The sequence below is a fragment of the Megalobrama amblycephala genome, linkage group LG23 (assembly GCF_018812025.1).
Source record: "Megalobrama amblycephala isolate DHTTF-2021 linkage group LG23, ASM1881202v1, whole genome shotgun sequence".
Classification (NCBI taxonomy): Eukaryota; Metazoa; Chordata; class Actinopteri; order Cypriniformes; family Xenocyprididae; genus Megalobrama; species Megalobrama amblycephala.
The window spans coordinates 22,307,415-22,332,134 of record NC_063066.1 but is presented as its reverse complement, the minus strand read 5'-3'; the positions used below and the strand labels follow the sequence as shown (position 1 = coordinate 22,332,134).

The following is a 24,720-nucleotide window of genomic DNA, read 5'->3' as shown; positions in this document are numbered from 1 at the left end:
AAAGCAACTGGTGGGGATATTCCTTATATGTGCTCTGCTCAGATAAGTAAAAATGTTACATATATTCACAGTATAAGGGATTGCTGGATATCACAGTCAATTGTCGGACAGCAGACAGCGGTACATCTTACATACTTAAAGGGATAGTTTACCAAAAATGAAAATTCTGTCATCATTTACTCACCCTCAAATTGTTCCAAACCTGTATGAATTTCTTTCTTCTGCTGAACACAAAAGAAGAGATTTTGAAGAATGTCAGAAACCTAAAAGTTGATGAATCCCATTACCTTCCATTGTATGGAAAAAAAATAAAAATACTATGGAAGTCAATGGGGTCCATCAACTGTTATATATGTTATCCATATTCTTCAAAATATCTTCTTTTGTGTTCAGCAGAAGAGAGAAATTCATACAGAGTAAATGATTTTTACTTTCTTCTTACCACATTTTTGGGTGAACTATTCCTTTAAAGCTCATATACTATGGAGTGTGTTTTGGTCAATCTGACCTTGCCTGATAAAAAAAACAAAAAACTCAAGAACGGTTTGTGTATATTTTAAACAGGCTGATAAATCTGCCAATATATGGCTATTTCAAAATGTATTGGGCAATGGAAATGTATAGCTAACGGAAATGGCCATTTCACCTAACAATGGCCATTTATCCTCCATTTATTTTAAACTTTATCCAATGGTATATAATTAATATATATTAATAATAGCCAATATAAATAATATACATTTGTACACAATATTGCCAATGTCAACTGTTTTTGCTCTATTCTGCTCACAAAACAAAAAAAAGTTCTAAACAGAGAAGCGTCGCCTATCCATTAATTCCTGAATGAATCAGCAGTTTTGAACGAATCAATTGAATGAATAAATCAATGACTCACTCATTAAGACTTGCTGTCACTTACTGGTGGTTTTACTTTCATATTTAAAGTATATATTTTTTAAAGTTTCATATTTTCCAACAGTTCATATTTCTATATTCAGTATATTTTATATTTGAAAATTATAATCTCATAACATTATTTTTGCAGTTGTAATTAAACTGTAAATGCATTCATGGAATCTCAGACCTTCATTAAACAGTCTGTGTAAATACATCTAAATATCACCCCTTAATGGAAAAGTTCATTTCCATTAACGGGTCATTAACGAATAAGGTTTTCAGAAGTGTAAAAAAAAAAAAAAAAAAACCTAATGGAGATATAATTAATTTAAAAGTTTTATTAAGTGTTAACAATGAAATTATGTGGTTGTTTTTAATCAAGTAATGCTGCTTTTGTCATTTTTTTTTTTTAAGATGGACAAAATTTGTCACCAAAAAAGTCATTCAGTTTAAAGGGTTAGTTCACCCAAAAATGAAAATTCTGTTATTTATTACTTACCCTCATGCCGTTTCACACCCGTAAGACCTTTGTTAATCTTCGGAACACAAATTAAGATATTTTAGTTGAAATCCGATGACTCCGTGAGGCCTTCATAGGGAGCAATGAAATTTCCTCTCTCAAGATCCATAAAGATACTAAAAACATATTTAAGTAAGTTACAGTGGTTCAATATTAATATTATAAAGCGACGAGAATATTTTTGGTGAGCCAAAAGAAAAAAAAAAAAAAAAAAAAAAAACGACTTATTTAGTGATGGCCGATTTCAAAACACTGCTTCATGAAGCATCAGAGCACAAATGAATCAGTGTGTCGAATCATGATTCAGATTGTGTGTCAAATTGCCAACGGCTGAAATCATGTGACTTTGGCACTCCGAACAGCAGATTCGATACACTGATTCATTTATGCTCCGAATCTTCCTGAAGCAGTGTTTTGAAATCGGCCATCACTAAATAAGTCATTATTTATTTTTTTTTGGCGCACCAAAAATATTCTTGTCGCTTTATAATATTAATATTGAACCACTGTACTCACATGAACCGATTTAAATATGTTTTTAGTACCTTTATGGATCTTGAGAGAGGAAATGTCATTGCTCCCTATGAAGTCCTCATGGAGCCATCGGATTTAACTAAAATATCTTAATTTGTGTTCAGAAGATTAACGAAGATCTTACGAGTGTGAAACGGAATGAGGGTGAATAATAAATGACAGAATTTTCATTTTTGGGTGAACTAACCCTTTAACCAAAATTTCAATTTTACCTAATGACACTTTTGGTTATACCGAATGACAATATTTTCAAACAATGCTAACAGGCTGATATCTAGCTAGCTTGCTAGTTAGCTTGCTAGTTAGCTAAAAGGACAATTAAACATTTTTCTGTTTTTTATAGCAATTGTACCGAATGACCTGATGTTTCGGGACATGCGTATGAGCAAGTGAAAACATGAATTAGTTAGTTAACTTTGCTTCACGACCATGTGGTCCTTTGCAGGTGTCTGAATGAAGTCACATCCTGTCACATGATATTGTCCGCATGACTTGATTCAAAAATGGTCCCTTTTTATTGGCTACTCCGAATTAGATTTTTTCTCATAACAAAGCAATGACTTCTACACATAATTTTAAAACCATTTTGCACTGTGTTGATATATGATGTTATAAAATCATTCCAGAATAAAAAAATATTTACATTTATTACATTTTAAAATATTTTAATCACAAATGAAATGGCTGTTTTGGCCTTTGGAGGGTTAAACTGAATAACTTTTGAATCTTTAAAATACATTTATATGTAGCAAAATATAATTAAAACCTTTTGGATTCAATAAAAGAGATCTAGTTGGATATCATATCATACTTTGGATATCATATCTTTGTTTTTTTATTATTATTAAGGCCTTTGGACACAAAAAAAATGACCCGTCATATGTTATAATATATATATATATATATATATATATATATATATATATATATATATATATATATATATATATATACACGTCACAATAATATATATACATATATACATATATTCACCCTCCTCACTAGATATTAATATTGGTTGACTACAATATAAGCAAAAAAAAAGATGAAAAAGATGAATAGTGAGTGTCCAAGGTCTGGTAGGAAATATTCCGGTCTCAAATAACAAAATATTTTGTTTATTTCTTTCCAATAATTCCATGAAAATCTCGAGTTGCATAATCATTTATGCTATCTATCTCACACCTATCGGTACCTCTACATTGCTGGGGTTATTCTGTGTTGCCAAGGGAACTTGCTTTTGAATTCAAAGTGATTTTGACTCAGAAATACCGACAGACTGTGCCCACAAAGCACTTCTATCACTGAATGCTCATCCTCTTATTGCAACACTTTCACTTGCAAATCAGACTGGACAAGCATGGATGCCACAAAAGAACTGTTATAATTATAAAGGGATTCAATCACAAAAACATCAAAGCAGAAATACAAAACGACTTGTCATGTACAAAGCAAGCGTAACGGTGAAGCCAACCACAGTGAACTGAATGGAAACATTTTCATAAGCAAGAATTTTGATAAATATCAGAAGTTTCTCAGAGAAAATCCTCTCTTACATTCTGTTGCTTAGAGAAGAGAAGAAATGTAATATCAACCTGAAGCTATGAAATTCTCTCCCACAGTCCCTCGGTGACCTCTCCACCCTATCCGAACTCCAAAAACACATCTCTTTGTGTTATACTAAACTCTGGCTTCTGAATTCAACCCTGTCTGTTCTGTTCTTGAATTTTTTTGTGCTCTTATATTGTTTGTGTCACTGTATGCCCCACTTTGTGCTACTGCATGTTGTTAATATTAATATTCATATTATTAACCTATTCAATCAGTACCAATACATTTTATTTGAGCTCCACAGTGAGGCATGATGTTAACTGGATCATTACAGTAAAGATTATGAGATAATATATGGGGTAATAGAAACACTTCACTGCAGAATACCCTATTAAACATAGTGTTTCTCCACTAGTTTTAATGCTGCATTGAGCTGGAATCTATCAAAGTAGTGACTGGTTTATTACCGATGGACAAGGATGATAATTAACACAGTTCACTGAAATTCCACCAATGGACAATTATTCCTCCGTCTCGTTCAGTCAGTGATATGAAGCAGCGTTGAGGCAAAAAAGCTCATAGTACTCACATGCATGAGTGACAGAGAAACTGTTGGAGGACTCCAGGTTATCTACGTTGTAATTGAGATGGAAGGGTTTCTCAGTCATGTTCTGATTGGTGTTGTAGAGCTGCACAGCGAATCTGAAAGCGCTGTGTTCTTGCACGGTGGAACGCATGAAGAGCCCACCTTTATGAAGACCAAACAGCAATGAATCAAAGATGATGCGCAGATTTCATGCATATAAAGACTGCATAAATATTAAACAGTTGGCTTAAATCACCACTAGATAGTGTCAAATCCATTTAGACACATTCATGGACTCAATTTGATTCGCTTCCATTCGTAGGAAGGAACTTTCTCTTAAGTTTTATGAAAAGCGATTGATAGCAGACATGCATGCAGATGAATGGAAACCTAAACATTTCGCATAAATATAATCATAATCGTTTTATTTTTTATGTCAATTCTGTTTGGTATAATTTGCGATGATTCCTTAGATTGTATTAGTGCACTTAATACAGTGGGCGATACTAACATCTTCGTTTAACATGCATATACATATATAGCCTATACATCGAAACCAGACATCGACATACAAAGCCTAGCGATAAAAGAAGGCAAGCATATCCGGACGGACTCACCGATATTTATCTGATTGGGGAAGCCAGCGAGAGATGTGCCGAATAGCCATAATAAAAAAAGCAGCGCGCTTTGAGCCATTTTCTCTCCTGCCGCAAAAAAATCAAGCCTCATAAAACGAACTGTTTGAGGAGAATCATAAACGCAAAAATCCAGCCGTGAGTGAAGCGGAGCGACTCATGGAGAACAATTCTTCTGCATGTGAGGAGAGAGAGAGAGAGAGAAAGAGAGAGAGAGGGAAAGAGAGAGAGAGAAGGGGGGAGATGGAGAGGGACTGGTGCTGAAGATGGTCGAGGCGACTGAGAGCATCACATTCAGAGTGAGTGCGAGCGACTCCTCCAATTGGACCAGCAGGGCGATATTGATCAAACTTGATCTGACGTTGAAGAAGAAGGAGATTTGGTAACACTTGCTATGAAAGCCTGTATATTATGCATGCATAGAGCTTTTCATTATTAATTATAATAGCTTACATATTGTTAGATTTGTTCGTGAATTACAGTAACCACATTTATAATGCATCATAATATTTAAATATTAATATAATAATGGAAATGCGTTTTAATGCACACTATAAACAATGTAATAAACGCTAATAAGGTTAATATATTATTGGCCATCGTTGATATATTCAACTCGCTCACCGACTGATGCAAACTTTTAAAGAATATGACGTGTAACACATGATGTAACACATCTGGTATTGGACCTGTGTGTGTTGTTGACTTATACTGTACTGTTTAAAGATATAACCATGACTAGGAAATATTCTACCTGAGGTTATTCTCACTATTCATCATCTGCGTCATGAAATTATCAAAAGGTTGCGGTGGAAAACCACCAGCCTCAAGGCGACCAGTGTGATTATACATTACCTCAGCAGCTGCATGTCAAGGGTTCATGCAGCTTATTTTACACATGTAATTACCTTAATTAAAAACAACATTTTGATGCATTGAGCTGTGTGCATTTACTACGCTCAGTGTACTAATCTATATTCCAAGTGACGCGACCAACACTGAGGTTCTCGCGAACTCAAAGTTTGTTTAATATAACGGCAGTTCACTGCAGATCCCGTGTCACGCGAAAGGAAGACTGTGTGCTATTGTTTTGGGAGGCGGTGACGCGTAACGTAACATGAAGCCCATTAAGTTTAGCTCCATCGATCGCTTTGTTAGGAATCGTTTACCGTTGCGTCATATCGAAAGCGACTGGATGAAGATAAAGCAGTCATGTTATTTGAAGGAGATTCGCACGCGTATTGCGTTTAAAGAAAGAACGCGGTGGTTTCAAGAAGTGTTTTTAAAAGTTGAGCTGTCGACACGCCGTCTAATAACGCGACACCAACGCGCAAACAACAGAGACGCAATGCAACGGCCGTTTGACGCGTGTTTGCACAGATCACCGGTTTCTTTCAACCCCAATTAAAACATGGCAGACGCGTAGCCTACCGCGTGAACGCCGCCTTTGGAAAAACGACTAAACATAATAATCCCATCTAATGGCGAATGAATGAACGAATTAATAAATGAATACGGACGCAACAGAGAGAGCTAGTTGGCTCTTTTATAGTGCAGCTATTATTGAGCAGGGCTGCTGTCCATGGTGCTGAGCACATTTTACTCCTGTCAAGTGACTATACTTACACACACACACACACACACACACACACACACACACACACACACACACACACACACACACACACACACACACACACACACACAGTTGCAAGAAAAAGTATGTGAACCACTTGCAAAATCTGTGAAAATGTTAATAATTTTAACAAAATAAGGGAGATTATACAAAATGCATGTTATTTTTTATTTAGTACTGTCCTGAGTAAGATATTTTACATAAAATATGTTTACATATAATCCACAAGAGGAAAAAAAAAAAAGAAAAAAAAAAGCTGAATTTATTAAAATAACCCCATTCATAAGTATGTGAACCATTGATTCTTAATATTGTGTGTGGTTATCTGGATGATCTACGGCTGTTTTTTTTTGTTGGTTTTTTTGTTTTTTTTGATGGTTGTTCTTGAGTCCCTTGTTTGTCCCGCACAGTTAAACTGAGCTCTGTTCTTCAGAAAAATTCTCTAGGTCCTGCGGATTCTTCAGTTTTCCAGCATTTTTTTGCATATTTGAACCCTTTCCAGCAGTGACTGAATGATTTTGAGATCCGTCTTTTCACACTGAGGACAACTGAGGGACTCAAACACAACTATTAAAGAAGGTTCAAACATTCACTGATGCTCCAGAAGGAAACATGATGCATTAATAGATGGGGGTTGAAAACATTTGGAATTTGAAGATCAAGGTAAATTGTATTTAATTTGTCTTCCGGGAAACAACAACAACAACAACAACAACAAAATGACATTCAAGCGAAATAAGAAAAATTTGGACCTCTTCATCCTGTTCAAAAGTTTTCACCCCCCGACTCTTAATGCATCGTGTTTCCTTCTGGAGCATCAGTGAATGTTTGAACCTTTTTTAATAGTTGTGTTTGAGTCCCTCAGTTGTCCTCCATGTGAAAAGATGGATCTCAAAATCATTCAGTCACTGTTGTAAAGGATTCAAAAATGCAAAAGATGGTGGAAAACTGAAGAATTTTTGGGACCTGGAGATTTTTTTCTGAAGAACAGAGCTCAGTTTAACTGCTCAGAATAAACAAGGGACTCATGAACAACCATCACACAACAACAACAACAACAACAACAACAAAAAACAGTTGTAGATCATCCAGGTAATGACACACAGTATTAAGAATCAATGGTTCACAAACTTTTGAACTGGGTCATTTTAATAAATTCAGCTATTTTTTTGTCTTATGGATTATATGTAAACATATTTTATGTAAAATATCTTACTCAGGACAGTACTAAATAAAAAAATAACATGCATTTTGTATGATCTCTCTTATTTTGTTAAAATTTTACACATTTTCACAGATTCTGCAAGTGGTTCACATACTTATCCTTGCAACTGTGTATATATATATATATATAGTTCAATATTGTGTATTTACATGAGTGAGTGACTGTAAGGAGTAACTGCATGCAACTTGGGATTGCCCTGTCCCAACCAATAAATAGCGAAATAGTGTAAAATTATATTTACACATTAACCTATAATATAGATTTATAACATAATTTGACTACTCTAATAACATTATTTGGGGTTATTTGAGTTTCTTTGAGATTTTTAACTAAGACACGTATAGCCTTGCATTGTCTACCCTCTGTGTATTTTTGTCAGTCGGAAGAACAATTCAAGGATGACAGTTCCATTTATCGTGGGCAGCAAAGCTCTACCAAAATTGAGTTTTTAATTGCATTGCAGACAGACAAGGCTTTAGCTATTGATACTAAAATTGGCTTGTGCCCCCAGTGCAACATTCCAAAGGAAAACGTCATTGCGAGTTCCGTTCAACAGCAATTCTGCAATCACCAGCAAATGTGTTCCCCAAAATGAGTAATAAAGAAGATGTACTAGTTAATTCCAAAGCAGAGAAGTTAATTCCCCAACATCTCCGAAGACTAAATACAGTGTTACAAAATTCATGAACACTAATAAACAAACTAACAAATAAAACATAACAGTATGTAGAGATTATTTTGTGTTCTTTTGTTTGTATTAAAACAAATTGTGAAACTTCAGTTCAGTTTTTCAAAATTGTCCCGTTGTTTATTGAATGTGATGCATTTGACAGGTGGCATCAGATGTATGTCTTGTGTGGTAAGGCAATATGAAGTGTCTTTCATGAAGGTGAGCGTCCACAGCACACACTCTTCCCTGCATTAATGTGTCGCATGGAGAAGCAAATAAGACCCCAGCATTGATTTTTCTGTGACTGTCATCATTGTCATCTACTTATGAGCACTTAGGTCATTCGCCTTACCATCCTATAAAAACTGATCCCATAATCATTAAAGGTTAGAGTTTCATTGCAGCACTAAGGCAATTGATTAGATTTCAAGATATACAAATACATGTGTTTTATGTATGATTTGCAGGCTAATTAAATGAAAGAACTGGGAATCAATCAAGAATGTTCGATCAATGACAAATACCTGTAATTCATCGAATTAGTGGGAAATAAACATTAAGGATGTGATTCAAACACTGAGCAATAAACACAAGTGGAAAGTAGTTAAGTTAAAGCACTCCTATAATGCTCTCCTTATTTTGTTTTGGAGTCTTCTATAATATGTTTACATGCACCCAAAGTAAAAATCATTTTCTCATAATATACATTGCAGCATTACCTCTTTTCTCACAATGTCTGAAACAGTTTGATCGAGGATGCGGTCTGTCTGAACCACTCCTTTCCAAGAGCCTGCTCTGCTCTGATTGGTCAGATGGCCTAGTCTGTTGTGACTGGTCAACCATTTACAGCATGTGTCAGAAAACATACAGACATTACCATACCTAAATTTCACCTTGATATACATTGACATGAACAGTAACATGGCGTCAGTTTTACCATATCAATCCTCATCCTTTTGAAGTGCATGTAAATTTACTTTCGCAGCACCAAAAACAGCATCATCTCGACATAGGTTTGTAACAGGATGTGAGACTGGAATTCCTGATGACTCGTTTCAGCAGCTCAGAACCTATTCTTTATTTTGGGAGACTATAACTCCATATATCTGCACTTTGATCTTTAAAACTTTGCAGATGTGTTACCTTCACAAACAGCTTATACTGCATGAAAGATAATATCTGAAAAAGCAGAATATGGCATCACCAAATGGAATTTTAAATTCGATCTGCATGTCGATCTGGTTGGGACATTCAAACAGTGTTTTAATTGTGCCACAGAGTCACAGTGTTTAGACTCTTTAATAAGTTCACATACAAATAGCTTAGACAGTAGTTGTCTAAACTGAGACACAAGAAAATATTGTATTATTAAATTATTTCCTATACCAGCTACCTTATTTTTGCACCTCTTCATTTGGCATTAACCCATTAACAATTTAGTATTATTCCCTAATGTGTTTATGGTAGTATATGGACCAATGTTGGGTTGGATGATACAAAGTAACACTGATGGTTATGTTGCCAGCATCCTCTGAAAAGGTGAGACTTTTTAATCTTTGCTTGTCATGGTGATGGCCCAGATGTGTCAGGACCATTCATTCACATTACCCCACATCTTGACTTGAAAAACATGCTCTGGAAAACTGTGGGATGTAATGACAGGGGCAACACAGCATCATTCAAAGAGACAGTTGGCTCAAGCCCCTGTACATCAGTGGAGCCCAGTGACATTTAAACGGGGAAAGAGCCAATTACTCCTTTTTTTTTTTTTTCCCCTCCCCAGACCGGTAAGGTTGATGTCAAGTGCTCGGCTACACACATAAGAGCAAGTTTCCTTAAGAGTTTGTTTACCCATGGCACCGAAACCCATGCAATTGCACACCATCAACTAAATTGCAACTTCCTGAAGTGAGCACTGAACTTCCTAAATGATTTTGTGTTATCTGCTGCATACAAAATGGCATTATTGAGAAATACTGTGATTGAGATTATAGTTATTGAATGTGTCACGGTGCTAGAGTCGCCGTGACACACTTACAGAAATAACCGCTTGGACAGTCTTTAAACGCCACATCGAGGTCTGTCACAACGCTCCTCATGCGATTTGGTTTCTTTGCAAACGCTCTTTGCAGAAGTGTGACAGAGGCTTCTGTGTTATCAGCTGAGCAGACTGACACACTTACAGACCCCCAGGGCCAAAACAGGCATGGTCATGTGACTGCACTCCTCAGCATGACAGCATGAATCTCCAGAACTGATCAAGGGAATGGTGGGTACACATGCTTTGCTTTTCATACGAGGGAGAGGTACAGTTTGAAGTCTATGTTAAACTCCTTTCTCAAATCTGCATATGTCAGAGTGAAATGGGATATTCAGCAAGGAAACATGTAGGGTGGGACTTGATTTTATCCAATGAGAATGAATGGGATTGTGAAAACTGGGCGCTGCATACTAGAATAGAGCCATGTAAAAACGTTTGTGGGAGGGATTTGTGATGTCAAAAATTATTTTATTATGATTATGATTTTATTATGAAATTATTAAATTTTGATGGAAGAATTTGTGTGTTCTTTCTAAATACGACCAGGAATGAACATTAAGTTGGCATTACTTTATTCAGATGAGATGTGTGATGGAATGATGACAACCATCTAAATGGAATTGCCAGCATTTCATGCAGGTTAACATCTGTCTAAAACATTTGTCACTTTAGCAACAAAATTTAACCTTGATTCAGTAAAGTGATAAATGCTGCTAAGGTGACATTTCCTTTTGAGAGTGATTTAAAAAACAGTGCCTGAAATTCATCTTGCTCAACTTTACACAGCTGTGTAGAAAAAAGTTCCCTTTTAAGGGAACATCAACACTGCATCATTGCATTGACATTATGGGAACACCTTCAGCATGAACTGGTGTCCGGAGCATGTGTAAAATCACCCTAATCCTATTGGACGACAGAGGCCAGGTGACGAAGCGCAGTGTGTCATCAAGACCATAAAAGGGTCTATGTCATGGAATCCCCAGCTTTTTTGTTTTCAGAAGCTGCATGTCTGTTGAGCGCATTGTCAAACAAAGAAAACTGTGTTGTGTATGGAAAATCTTTAGACCAGGAGTTAGTCTGTAAATGTCAGGTCTGAAGTACAGAAAGTGTTATGCTGTGCCTAAACCTTTCACTGCTGAACAAGTCACAATCTCTGTGTTGCTTGTCTGGGAGTGGAGCATGCTCAGTCAGTTCTCGAGGGGGCTGACTGTGGTCATTGCGAGCTTTCATGATAAGGAAGCTTCGCTCCTATCTCGCTCTCTTCTGGAGGGGTGAAAGTCAGAAATTTTCACTCCATGGTTCTGGGTTCTGCGTCTGCAGAGGTGGCGCGGAAGCTTTGATCATGGAGATCTTGAGACGGGTGTTCCCCTTTCTCTTGCTCTTTTTCCTGACTCTGTGTTCCATTTTGGATCTATAAGCTCGCTCTGTGAATTCTTTCAATCCAAATAGAGACCTATTAATAAAGTGACTAAATATATGTACGATGTGTGTTGCAACTTCTTTGCTATATCTTATGATGCCCCCCTCATGGTTTGGGGGCAGTCTTAAAGGGCCGCCCAGCTCATGGCTGATGGGAGGCAACCACATGTTGGTGTGGCAGACAACACTGGGATAGTCTCCTGTATATTCTGAATTCCAGAACAGACTGTTGTAATGACTGTTAGACTGTTGTAATGGTGGCTCAAGAGCAGAGGTTTCACTCTCGTGACCCTATGCAAACCATAAAGAGTTATTACAATGGACGCATCCTTCTCAGGCTCGGGTGTGGTCTTGAATGCCCATCCAGCTTACAGTCTCTGGGAGTGCTGTCATGTCATATGGCATTTAATTACCTGAAAGACAAGGCCTGTATTTCTAGCAATGAAAATACTTTCTCCCATATCCATGGGGCTACCATGCTTTGGTCCTGCTGAACAACATATTGGTAGTCTCAAGGGTGTTTGCGCCCCCTATTCAGGTTGGTGCAGCAGATCCTGCTCTCACTAGGGGCAGTCTATATTCCAGGGCATTTTGAACATGCAGTGCAGTTGATTTGGCAGAGGTATGACAGAGTGGAAGTGGACGTGTTTGCATCAGTAGAGTCTACACACTATCCCCTCTGGTTCGCCCTCATACTTTCACCTCCATTTGGGCTGGATGCCATGGTACAGAAGTGGCCGAGGCTCCCCGATCTCTCTGCTCCCAAGAGTTCTAGTGAGGGATCATCAGAACAGAGTTCGCCTGTCATTAGTGGATCCATTCTGGCTGGCCTAAATCTAGTTCTCAGACTTAATGTCTCTCCTGGAAGGTTCTCCTTTGGAGATTCCAATCAGGAGAGACCTTCTGTCCCAGGCTCAGGGGTCGATTCTCCACCCCTAGTGAAAGATTTGGAAGCTGTGGGTCTGGCCCCTGTAGGGTAACAGCTCATAGATTTGGGTCTCTCAATTGAGGTTGTTGAAACCATCCTACATGCTAGAGCTCCCTCCACGAGGAAGCTTTATACCCTGAGGCAGCATCTCTTGTATCTCTTGATAAGCACTGAGTGCACCAAGTTGACCCAGTCCACTGCCCGTTTGGTTCAGTGCTGGAGGTCTTGCAGGAGTGTCTTCCAGCAGGACTATCACCTGCTACTCTTAAGGTGTACTCGACCACTGTTTCGGCTTGACACGTCCTTCTTGGGATCTTTCTGTAGGTTTATTAGAGGCTCCGTTTGAGTCCTTGGTGTCAGCCTCAGAGAAGTTTCTGACTTTAAAGGTGGTTCTGTCACTGTCATTAACTTGGCTTAAAAGAGAAGGAGACTTGCAGGCCTCTCAGTTGTCTCCTGCTTAGATTGTACCTTTGGACTGGTCAAAATGTATAGTTCACCTGAGGCATGTATAAGGCACGTTCTGAATGTGCCTTTGTTGATCATTCATCTGGTCATTCTTCAAGCCTTCTCCCCTCCACTGTTTGACTTGCTGGGGTTTCTTTTAGGGTAAAACAAATTCCTGATATTCAGCTCGGTCAGCTCACACCCTTACTTGGACAAAACGCTCATTATGTATCCAGTCAGTTGGCAAATTCTGGTAAATAGTTTGATCATTTGGTTCAGCTTTACACAGTTGGTCATGATTTGGCTGGTTATCTTTAGCTCTAAGTCTTTACTGGAAGATGCTGTAACTGAGGGAAGGAAATCATGAATGTTAATGAGTTTACTGACGTTCTCTATAGCACAGAGATTTTTTTTTTCTTTTTGCACCAAACATATAAATAAATTATATGTATATTGAATATTTCACCAGTGACCAAATTATTTCCACTGTCTACTGTCATTGATGTCCTTAGCTCATTTGCTAGCCTGGAGTGAAGAGTTCTAAAGCAGTCTTGGAGGGTTTGTGACTGTGCTCATTCTTGAAGTGCCATCAGCCAATCAGCACTGTTGTGACATAATTTCCCTGCGACTCCAGAGAGATGAGTCACTTTGCTTTGGCTCAAAAAAGTGTTGTGTGTCAATCTATATTGTATACAACCAGGCTTGAATACACCAGCCAAACAACTACCACTGAGATGAATAGGAATGCTTACAGATAGCTTTTGTCCAGGTATTCTAGACCTCCTTTGTTTAGATTGCATGCCATTTACTTTGGCAAAAGCTTGAAGCAAAACCTTTGGGCTAGCTCCTTCTGATTAAATCAACATGATTCATCAGACGCTTGTGATATCCACCATTTCACCATTTGAATGGACCTGTCTGTGTAAAGCAGCAGTGCTCTGACCCCTCTCCTCTGTTCCTTACTCTCTATTACAATCAATTATTCATCTGAGTCATCCCTTCAGAACAGATCAAGCCAGTCGCCATGATCTAAGATTAATATTATAAGCGTTACACCTCCATCTGATCACCATGGATATCACACCTACAGGCTCACCCGTTCTGTGGGTAGAGTCGAGCGTCTGGCGAGGTGACAAGCACTCATGTGTTCTCTGCAGCCCCTTGGCTCTGTCCAGCGAGGTGGGTATTGTTAGATACTGCGTGGCTAATTGAGGGGAAGAAAGAGGTTGTCATGGCTGATGAAAGAGGTGAGGTGGTATGTCATTTAGACGTCGTTTCTTGTCAATCATCACTCGTTCGTTTGTGTCGTCGGGGGATGTGATCTCTGCACCACAAGTAGAATCATCAGGGAGTATTAAACTAAACCACTGTATTATTACCATGGTAACACTTATGGGGGACACATATTCACTATTAACTCTGACTTTTGCCTCAATAAACTCCTAAGTTAAAAGTGAGAATTGTTCCCCACACTAAAGTGCTACTATTATAATTTTAAATACTATTAAGTGTTTGTAGAATAAATATGACTCTACTGGCATAGTTGTTCGCATAACCAAACTTTGCAATTATACAGACCTAAACATGGTCAGCAGTTTACAGATTAGAGCCATTAGAAATTGTACTGTCTGTCCTTTTAGTCTGATTAGACAAACAGCACAACAGCACACATTTTCCAAGCCTAATAGTAAATCAGCATTCCACAGACAGCTATAAAATAGCTGCACACATCTTGCAATGGCAGTTAATGATATTGGATTCTTACATAAATGCATCTTATGTAAGTTTTGATTATTTTTATTTATTTTTTTTTTTTTTCAGGATGCACGCTAGTTATGTTTTTTTTCTAAGGCACATTTAAAAAAGCTACTTAAATGTCCTAATTTAACTAAACTCTAATCCTGGCTTAATCTAAGCCCTGTCTGTGAAACCAGGCCTATATATTATATTATAGAATATTAAATTGTAGTGTATATTATAATGTATTATGTCAAAGATTCTATAGTTGTGCCAAGAATTGCCCCATTTTTATAGATAGCCCTCTGATGTAAAGTATGAATGCAAGGTTTCAGTGATTGAACCATGAATAAATCACTTTTTGCAAATAAAAATGTCATGTGAGAAACAACGGCTTGTACTGTGTGCACACTGGAGCAGTAGGTGTGGTCACTGCTGTCGTCTCATAACTTCTCCTAAAGAATAAACCAAGTAATGCATCTGCCCAGTGCTGTTTCTCCTTTGTGATGAGGTGACCCTGAACTTCTGCACCAGGGGCTGTAAACAATAGCTGCTGAATCTGTATGGCTTTCTGGTTGACTTGAAGCCTGTATAAATTAGCATAATTCCTTAGAATGCATATTGCAATACATTACGTTTCTTCATAAATAACCACAGTTGTAACAATAACAGTAACAGTAATAATCATGGTTACACTTTTAAAGATTATGACTCATTATAGTTGTCACTATGGCTTTAGTGAAGTGCACAACTTAAGGAAAAGGGAACAAAAATAGTCTTTAATAATAAATGATACAGGACGATACCAGACAAATGAACTTAGGAAACTCAGGGCTTAAATACATGGGCAGAGTAATTAACGTGAACAGAAACAGATGGGGAATAATTAACAACCAAGGAAACTAACTATGAACACAGGCAAATGGGAACAGAGCAAACAGAGTGAAAATGAAACCAAAACAGAACCTAACTGAATATACATGTTATAGTAGTAGGACATAGCATACGAAATGTACTGTTGTTTATGAGATATACTTCTTAAAAGTCTAACCAATCACATGCATTATGAGATAAGATATTTATGCAGGAAACCTTCACCCACACTATTGGAATGTTGTTGAGGCAGTAGGTAGATCTTACACACATTGCAGGAAAGACAAATTTGTTGTCTTATACATTCTGACTCGATGTGATGTATTGATGTTGATGTATTCTGTGCACAAAAGCACTTCATGCATTTTCACTCATGTGTCATCCATTTACCTGAAACAATGGATATGTTAAGTCATTTCTTAACTATTTTTCTCTAACCCTGTAGGTGTTTCTGTAGTTGTCTTGTTGTGAGGTGCTGTGGCATAGTGGATAATGCAAGAATTTGGTGACTGAAACAATTTTTTTAGACCATGTGCCATAATAAATAGAAAACTCATTAACACTTTAGTATAGGGAACATGTATTCATTATTAACTATGGCTTTTCTCTCAATAAACTCCTAATTTACTGCTTATTAATAGTTAGTAAGTTAGTTGTTAAGTTTAGGTATTGGGTAGGATTAAGAATGTAGAATAAGATAATGCAGAATAAGGCATTAATATGTGCTTATTGCTTAATAATTACTAATAGAAATAAAAACAGACAATATTCTAGTAATATGCATGCTAATAAACAGCTAGTTAAAAGACCCTAACATAAAGTGCTACCGAAAACACAAATGGTAACACTTTAGTTAAGGGTCCAATTCTCACTATTTACTAGTTGCTTATTAGCATGCATATTACTGGGATATTGGCTGTTTATAAGTATTTATGAAGCACATATTAATGCATTATTCTGCATGACCATATTCTACATCCCTTAATCCTAGCTAATACCTAAACTTAACAATTACCTTACTAACTATTAATAAGCAGTAATTAGGAGTTTATTGAGGCAAAAGTCTTATTAGTATTAATAGTTAGATAATAGTGAGATTTGGACCCTAATCTGTCATAAATTGTAAAAAAAAAAAAAAAAAAAAAAAAAATATATATATATATATATATATATATATATATATATACAAATAGAAAACAGTTATTTTGAGTTGTAATAATATTTCACAATATTATTCAATTTTTCATCAAATAAATGCAGCCTAAGTAAGCAGAAGAGACTTCTTTCAAAAAATTCTGGTAACACTTTACAATTAGTTAACAATGCATTAACTAACATGAACTAACAATGAGCAATATATTTGTTCCAGTGTTTATTCATCTTTGTTAATGTTAGTGTTACGTATGCTCTCCATCCTCCCATCTTCAGCAGTCCAATCATCTAGTGAAAGACTACATTTCCAAGCAAACTTCTCCTGCTCTGTTGTTGTTCACCTATGTGCCAGTAAATACCTGTTTGGGTTCAACTAACTTAGTGTGGTATTCCCTGAGAGTTAGTTAATACAACTGTTCATGTTATTGCAGGTCCATCAAATAATATAACAGATGCAGTAAACCCCAGGTTTAATAATTTAGACCCCAGCTGCAGGCTGTTAGAGGTGAGCTCTTGATGTTTGCGCCTTAGATTGAAATGTAGGTGGTCTCTGTGGTCTCCTTTCATATTGCTACTTTACACATTTTGGCGACCTTAAAACTGTTGCGAACTTTTGAAAATCAAAGCAGCAACATCAGCTTTGAGTTGTAATCCTTCTGTTCACACTATCCTAATGAAATTGCAGGTCAAAGATATCACAGTATTTTGACACTCAGGTGCTTTCAGGTTCCATCTGGCACTGCACACAGATCTCCACAGTCAGCAGGTTTGTTTAGAGGCCTGACTTGCATATTCAGCAATAACGACAGTGAGCATTTGACACAAGGCTGCCTATGATGGGAGGGACAGCAGGGTACAGGATCTAGGCCATGATGTTCTTAATGTCCCTGACACTTGTAAATTCTTTACTCTCAGGTTAATGCAATGACTGGCAGGAACCGGAGAGATGTGCGGTCGCCCCACTGTTTAATAAAAGCGTGCAGAGAAGATCCTCAGCATTGGAAGTAGGACAAATGCAGTCTTAAAATGTCAATGTACTCTGTTTCTGGACAGGACTCGAAATGAGGCCACCTGAATTTGGAAAAATACTATCAAAATTACATGACCATTCTTGAGATAATCAAAGCTCCCAAAACGCAAAGTTATGGCTGCTTACACGCATATTTTCTGATATTTAAAATAAGTTTTTTTTTTACTTTTTTTGCATTACACACTAATCGATCAAATAATGAGACTAAATTCAGTATCATACCCATTATGTCTGTAGTAAGTCATGGGGATACACATAGCACACAATGCCACCATCTCACTGCCAGCTTCACTTTCAGCAAACATTTTCATAATTATAAATTACATGGTAGATTTCTTGGCAACCCTTTTCAAAGCATTATAAAACAGAATCCAATAAACATTATATTGTTTTACCACTAACAGAACAAAAATTCTGCTGAAGTTGATGCATTGAAAAAATAAAAGAGCTGGTCTTGTATTTAGCATGTGCATATATCATCCAGTTACCTCTCTGCTTGAGTTTGTGACTAATAAAATCACAAACAAGCCTTTGGCCAAATGACAAGGTTCATTTTTCAGCTTGTGTGCTGAGTTAAGTAGCCTCTAATATGTGAGTGTATAAAGAGAGGGGAAGGGACCTCTGACAAATGTCTAGCCATAACAGTCATGAGGGGGGAAAACAGACGGCATAGTGTCATTTTGAGAGGTGATATCTCACTGCTGATGCTGGATGAGAGGTCTTATTGACACTTGAGCAGGTGGCCTGACCCGAGTAACATTTGTAACAGAGTTGCAATATATCTCTCAAAATAACGCCAATATGCCTGTTCAGTTGTTGTCAGCTCGTCCATTTATGTTGTGAGTGTGGTCCTGCAGCTTTCATATCCCTGAGCGGTCACATATGATAAAAGGTTGAATTGCCGGGAGATCACGCACCTCACATTCTTGTGCGGTGAAGGTGCTGTGGATGAAAGTGGCTGAAAAGGTTAAAATGCGGAAAGACAACATTAAAAAAAAAAAAAGTTTTTTTTTTTTGTTTTCCATTCAATCAATCAACCAACTAAAATTTGCAAATTTTTTAGTATACAAGTAGGGCAGAAGTTACTGTACTGTAAAAAGTTAGTACAATGGGATACAATGGGATAGTCACTGCTTTCCTAAACAACAACAACAACAAAAAGACAAATGATACCTTTACATTTAAACTAGTATGCATGCAACAGCAAGAAGGTAAAAAACCCTGGAGATCTATCCATTTGCACTCCTGTTCATCTCAGTGACAGTTGCTCATCTGGTGCAGGAGGTAGACAATCTGCTTGCTGCCATCTTTGTTCATGGGCATTCAGTTTCAGGTACTTTTGTTTTTTCAGCAATCACCTGAATTCAACCCGAATGTACAACTCGAATTCTGGAAATGTTGGGACTTTTTTAAATTTGAATAAAATGAAAACTAAAAGACTTTCAAATCACATGAGCCAATATTTTATTCACAATAAAACAGAGATAACATAATAAATGTTTAAAGGGAGAAATGTTACACTTTTATTCACTAAATGAGCTCATTTCAAATTTGATGCCTGCTACAGGTCTCAAAAAAGTTGTCACGGGGGCAACAAATGGCTGAAAAAGCAAGACATTTCGAAAAGATTCAGCTGGGAGAACATCTAGCAACTAATTAAGTTAACTGATATCAGGTCTGTAACATGATTAGCTATAAAAGGATTGTCTTAGAGAAGCAGAGTCTCTCAGAAGTAAAGATGGGCAGAGGCTCTCCAATCTGTGAAAGAGTGTGTAAAAAGATTGTGGAATACTTTAAAAACAATGTTCCTCAACGTCAAATTGCAAAGGCTTTGCAAATCTCATCATCTACAGTGCATAACATCATCAAACATTCAGAGAAACTGCATCACTCATCGGCATGATTGTGCCAATGACATTACTTAATGGGCCCAGGAATACTTCCAGAAACCACTGTCGGTAAACACAATCCGCCGTACCATCTGCAGATGCCAACTAAAGCTCTATCATGCAAAAAGGAAGCCATATTTGAACATGATCCTGAAGCGCCGTTGTGCCCTGTGGGCCAAGGCTCAATTAAAATTTCAAAATGTTTCAAAGTGGAAAAGTGGAGATGCTACACCATGGTAAACATGCCCCCATCCCAACTATTTTGAGACCTCAGTTTAAACATTTGTTATGTTATCTATGTTCTATTGTGAATAAAATATTGGCTAATGTGATTTGAAAGTCTTTTAGTTTTCATTTTATTCAAATTTAAAAAACGTTCCAACATTTTTATGAGTTCTGTGAATTCGGACATACTTATTTTATAATATACTGTTTTCCGCCTACTATATAGTAGGGAAGTATGCAGTTTCGGATGCAACAACTCAGTCTCAAACTCTGAAGAAGTGGCTATAGTGCGCAAGCATGTGATTTGGGACTCACCTTTCGTATGTACAAACCAACAAATGAATTGAGCTCATTAGAGTTGAAGTGTGTAATTTCTCCAGGACTAGTGAAACCAAACAGAATTACAAAAATAACTCTGAAGAAAATGTGAGTGGTGCTTGCCAAACGCACCACCACGATGCTAGGGTGTTGTGGGTGGTTGGCAAGATATTGCTTTGCAGCTGCTAAGGTGTTCTGAGCATTCTATGTGTTTAATACTTAGCATTATGTGTTTGTTAAAATTTCTAATCTTAAGCATTATAGACAGTGATGCTCGCCTTAGGACAAACACACTGTCCAGCTACTCTATTTAGGCATTAAATAGTGTTGAATTCAGTTCATTCAAGCATACAGTCTAACAAGTGGCATTAACCTGCAGAAATCTAAAGAAAGATGGTATAGCTAATAAACAAACTCAGATAATGATGAAGCCCTTTCTGTCCCAAAATACCCTACGGTACAATCACACAATTATCTTCCTGCACCAGCGGAGGTACATTCATCGCCAACAGCAGCCCTGTTATCTGCATGGGTTCGACTCTGTCATGGCTCCCAATTAAAGCGAACATAGCATTAATAATGAGCTTTTAATCAATTCCTCACCCTTCATGCTGTGAATGCCCTGACTGGCGCAATCAAGATAGAGATTGTTCCAGCTGACACACGAGAATGTTTTCGAGAGAAGTTCTCAGACCGTCTGCATCTCTGTTCTGCTTAATGGGAGCAGGGATTTTAGTACTGCTTCACATCTGCATCTTACAGGAGTTAAAAGCACCTCGGGATGTCATGCCGAGGTCCACGCTGATGTTCTCAGCGAGATGTGTGGGTGGAGGTGCCGCATTTATTTGTATTTTCTGAGGTATAGAGACGCCAGCGTTTGGGATGGAGTTGCCTGGATATTCAGCATGAGCGCTGGCCTTGAGGTGCAGGAGTGTATTGTAAATAAAAGAGCCCTTGTGTAGCTTGCAGACAGAAAGTGTGCACTCGGTGGAGAAGAGATGTTCTGAATAACCTTTTGATGCTGTCAAAAGAGAGGCAGGAGAGAGCTGTGTGCTCTAAGGCATGAGTGGGTGTTTCGATGAGGCAGTCGGAATACATTTCTGTCCTTTTTCTCTCATTTTAAGCTGCACATATACCATTTGCAGATTTAGTTGTGTTTTCTTAACTAGGGACTAATAGTTGAATGCTAATGAGAAGCTTACTTAAGGGAGGGCTTACTTAATAGCAATAAGTATGCATTAAATAAAAGAAGGAAAATCAATTGTTATCAAATTAACTCCATGATTTCTACTCAATCAGTCTTTCAGTCAATAACATACCCATATTTGCTAGGAAAACCTCCCAATGAAGATTATTGAAAGACATTATATTAATGTGCCAGACAAATACTGAATAATGACAAATTGGCTTTTTGATATTTTCATATTATTGAAGCACATTCATATTATTAGCACATTCTTATGTTTGCATTATATTTAATCTCTATAAACTCTATCAATATACAGACTGACTTTGGCCATCGCATTGCTTCTCACATGTTGTTCACATGACACATCACACGCCATGAGCACTGTCTTAATTTTTAACCACACTTGAATGTTGTTCTTGTGTTCATAAATAGCTGGGTGGAGCACAACGAAAGGGTTTTTGTATTTGTATGGTTTCACACATTTAAAGGGGGGGGGGGGGGGGGGGGGGGGGGGGGGGGGGTTAATGCTATTTAATGCATTCTGACTTATTTACACTGTTAAAGAGTTGCATTCTCATGCTAAACATGGCCAAAGTTTCAAAACACGAGTTAGATGTATGGAAGTATTTCTGTGCCAAATACATTCCTTCCGGATTCGGATACGTTTCGGAAAGTTTTTTTTTCAGAGTATGGCCCTGTATCACATCATAAAGGGTGGAATTCCTTGTATGGGCACTTCTCCCTGATAAGCATACACATCACCCAAAGCGAAAGCAAGAGCGCGCCCATCAACGTGCTTCGTTCGGGTTACGGAAGCCAAGAGATTTTTCAACAATGTCACCAAAGAAGTATGTTTTTGGTTGTGAGAAAAGAAAAGATACCCTTTTTCAGCTTCCCAAAGAACCCAGCATTAAGGGAACAATGGATGCAGTTTGTTTTTCCGGGGCAGCAATGGAGTTGTGCATGTATGTTTGTTTGTTCGCTGAATTTTTGGTGAGGAATGTTTTGTAAACAAGTCCCAGTTCGACGCTGGATTTGCAGATCAGGGGCGGTGAGTAAAACTGCATCAAATGTCTGTGTTTTGTTGGCAATAGGCACGCAAGTGCATATAATGTAAACAACACAACAGTTTTGTTCCTGCGTGTGCTCGTGACTCTTTAGCTCCGCCCACGGCACGCCTCCAGGAGCTTGGCTTTTTTTCCGGAGAGAGTTGGTTCAGCGTATCTATCTTTTCTAAATATGATAAAAATAAAGATGTTTCGGAGATATGAAGGATGCAATTCTACTCTGTAGGTACTCAAGATTGACATGGTGGAAAGTGTGTGTGTTATGAACCCTTTAAGGCCTGTTCACAAAAAGGACAATAACTATAACAATAACTAGTGTCTATACCAACGCATGATATTGTTCTGTTTATTATAAGCGTGTGCTGGAGTTTTGTCGTCTGCCGCTTTAAATGCTGGAGCTCTTTAAAGGGTCATGAAACCCTAAACTAAATTTTCTGAGATTTTATGTTATGTGTGTTGAACATCATAGAAGGCAATGCTACTATCCATTTTAATTGTAAGGGAAAACTAGTTAATTTTAAGCTTTTTTGCAATATTTTGATCTTCCGAGTTTAAACTTGTGTCAGCGTCACAGGATGTGACATTTTCTTGTACTATAAAACATTGATGACTCATAAATATTCATGAGAGTGCATGCCCTTATCCTTTGAGAAGATGCCTCACTTATTCACAACAGCACGTGTTGATTTCCTATGACACTTCAAACAGTGAGATTGCATACTGTAAGTGAGAGATGCGTTAATGGGTCAAAAATGAGTGTTTGTTTTTTCTTTGTAAGAGTTTCTGTGTTGCATAAGTTCTCTTCCATAGATTCTAAGTGTGTTTTTTCCCCTCCACTCCACAGTTTACCACTCCCACTTTTGTAGCATTTTTCACAACTGTGGTGACTGGTGGTGAACAGGGGGTTTCATAACCCTTCAATGTAAGTTGGATTCTGATCCATGATTTTCTCGTTCATCAGCTGGAGATGGTCCTCACTCCAGAACACGATATCCAAGGGGTGAGGTTAGCCCACATCCAAGTGTGATGTCAGAAGCCAGGCCAATGCCGCACAGCAGCCAATTCTGGTCTTGTCAGTCACAGTACTGATTGCCTACACCAAACACTGATCCCTACATCTACCCTTCTCCACACCCTGGATCTGGATCCAACTTCGCCCTCTGGATCTCTTGTACTGAGGAGCTACTGATCAGCTGGGGAAAAAATAGTTCTGAAAGTGATTCTAGCGATATTGGTGCTGTGTGTTATCGACTGTGCGAAGCCATATTCTCAATGATTATTAAAACTTTATAGTTATCAATATAGTTATTGTTGTTGGTGTGAACATCCTTTTCCTGAGAACACTTCTGACAAAATGTGTATGTGATAAAACAATAGCCAAGTTTTTGTGCTATCCAGCCACAACTATGACAAGTGACGAGCAACAGGATGTTTTGTTCGTTGCTTCATTTCCAAATTCTGCAGCATTGCACTTAGGCATGTTCTGACTGTGTTTTAAGTATACTATAATGGAAACACTCTGTGACTGCTGCACTTTCAGTACTAATAGTATGAGTTCCTTTAGCCAACTGTCACTTCAAATATGAACTGAGTTGTGCCTGCTTTTCATTTTCTCTCTGTCTTTTTTACCTTCAGACAACGCTCACCCAAACCACAGAGCGCCTATTGTTTTGTATGCTGTAATGAGCTCTTTTTGCTCAGTGGACTGTGTGAATATGCAGTTTTATATTTAGCAGCACACCCCCACCACAGCACTTTTCAAAGATGCTTGTGGCCAACCCTGAATCCCCTATCGAGCCTTAAAGAAACATAAAGAGGCAAGATACAGAGGCCTTAGCGCTAGAGAATGAATTTTTACAAATGCAGTAGGAGATAGTCATAAAATGTTGACTGGCCTTAAAAAACAGGAGGAATCATCGCAAAATCATGTCAGAGAGTTGGATACAGTACAGAGAAGCAGAGAGATGTTTGTTTGGTTTTAGCCAATATATGCGGGAGTCAATTTCCCTGATGCACACTAATTTTTTTTTTCTTTTCTCTTTCTTCAAATTGGACTGAAATTCTCTGTCATTTTGATCTTAGCTTGCAGCTTACATTTTATTCTGTTTCATCTTGCATTAAATATCAAAATCAATATGATGGTAATTTCAACAA

The 24,720-nt window shown here is 37.7% G+C and overlaps 1 protein-coding gene across 8 annotated transcripts in view; it reads right to left on the bottom strand.

Annotated features, from left to right (window-relative positions):
* Positions 1–5,359, bottom strand: part of gria3b (glutamate receptor, ionotropic, AMPA 3b) — a 147,040-nt gene extending 141,681 nt beyond the window's left edge. For 2 of the 8 annotated variants that reach the window (XR_007182703.1, XM_048176213.1), the window contains exons 1-2: positions 4,706–5,359; positions 4,092–4,250 (exon numbers count right to left, since the gene is read on the bottom strand). Coding sequence is in view for 6 of the 8 variants with exons in the window: in XM_048176213.1 (XP_048032170.1) it covers positions 4,092–4,250; positions 4,706–4,817 (271 nt within the window). In the remaining 2 variants the exon portion in view is untranslated. The remainder of the gene's footprint in view (positions 1–4,091; positions 4,251–4,705) is intronic. The other 6 variants (XR_007182704.1, XM_048176215.1, XM_048176214.1 and 3 more) reach the window with 5 other exon arrangements.
* Between the last annotated feature and the right edge of the window lie 19,361 nt (positions 5,360–24,720).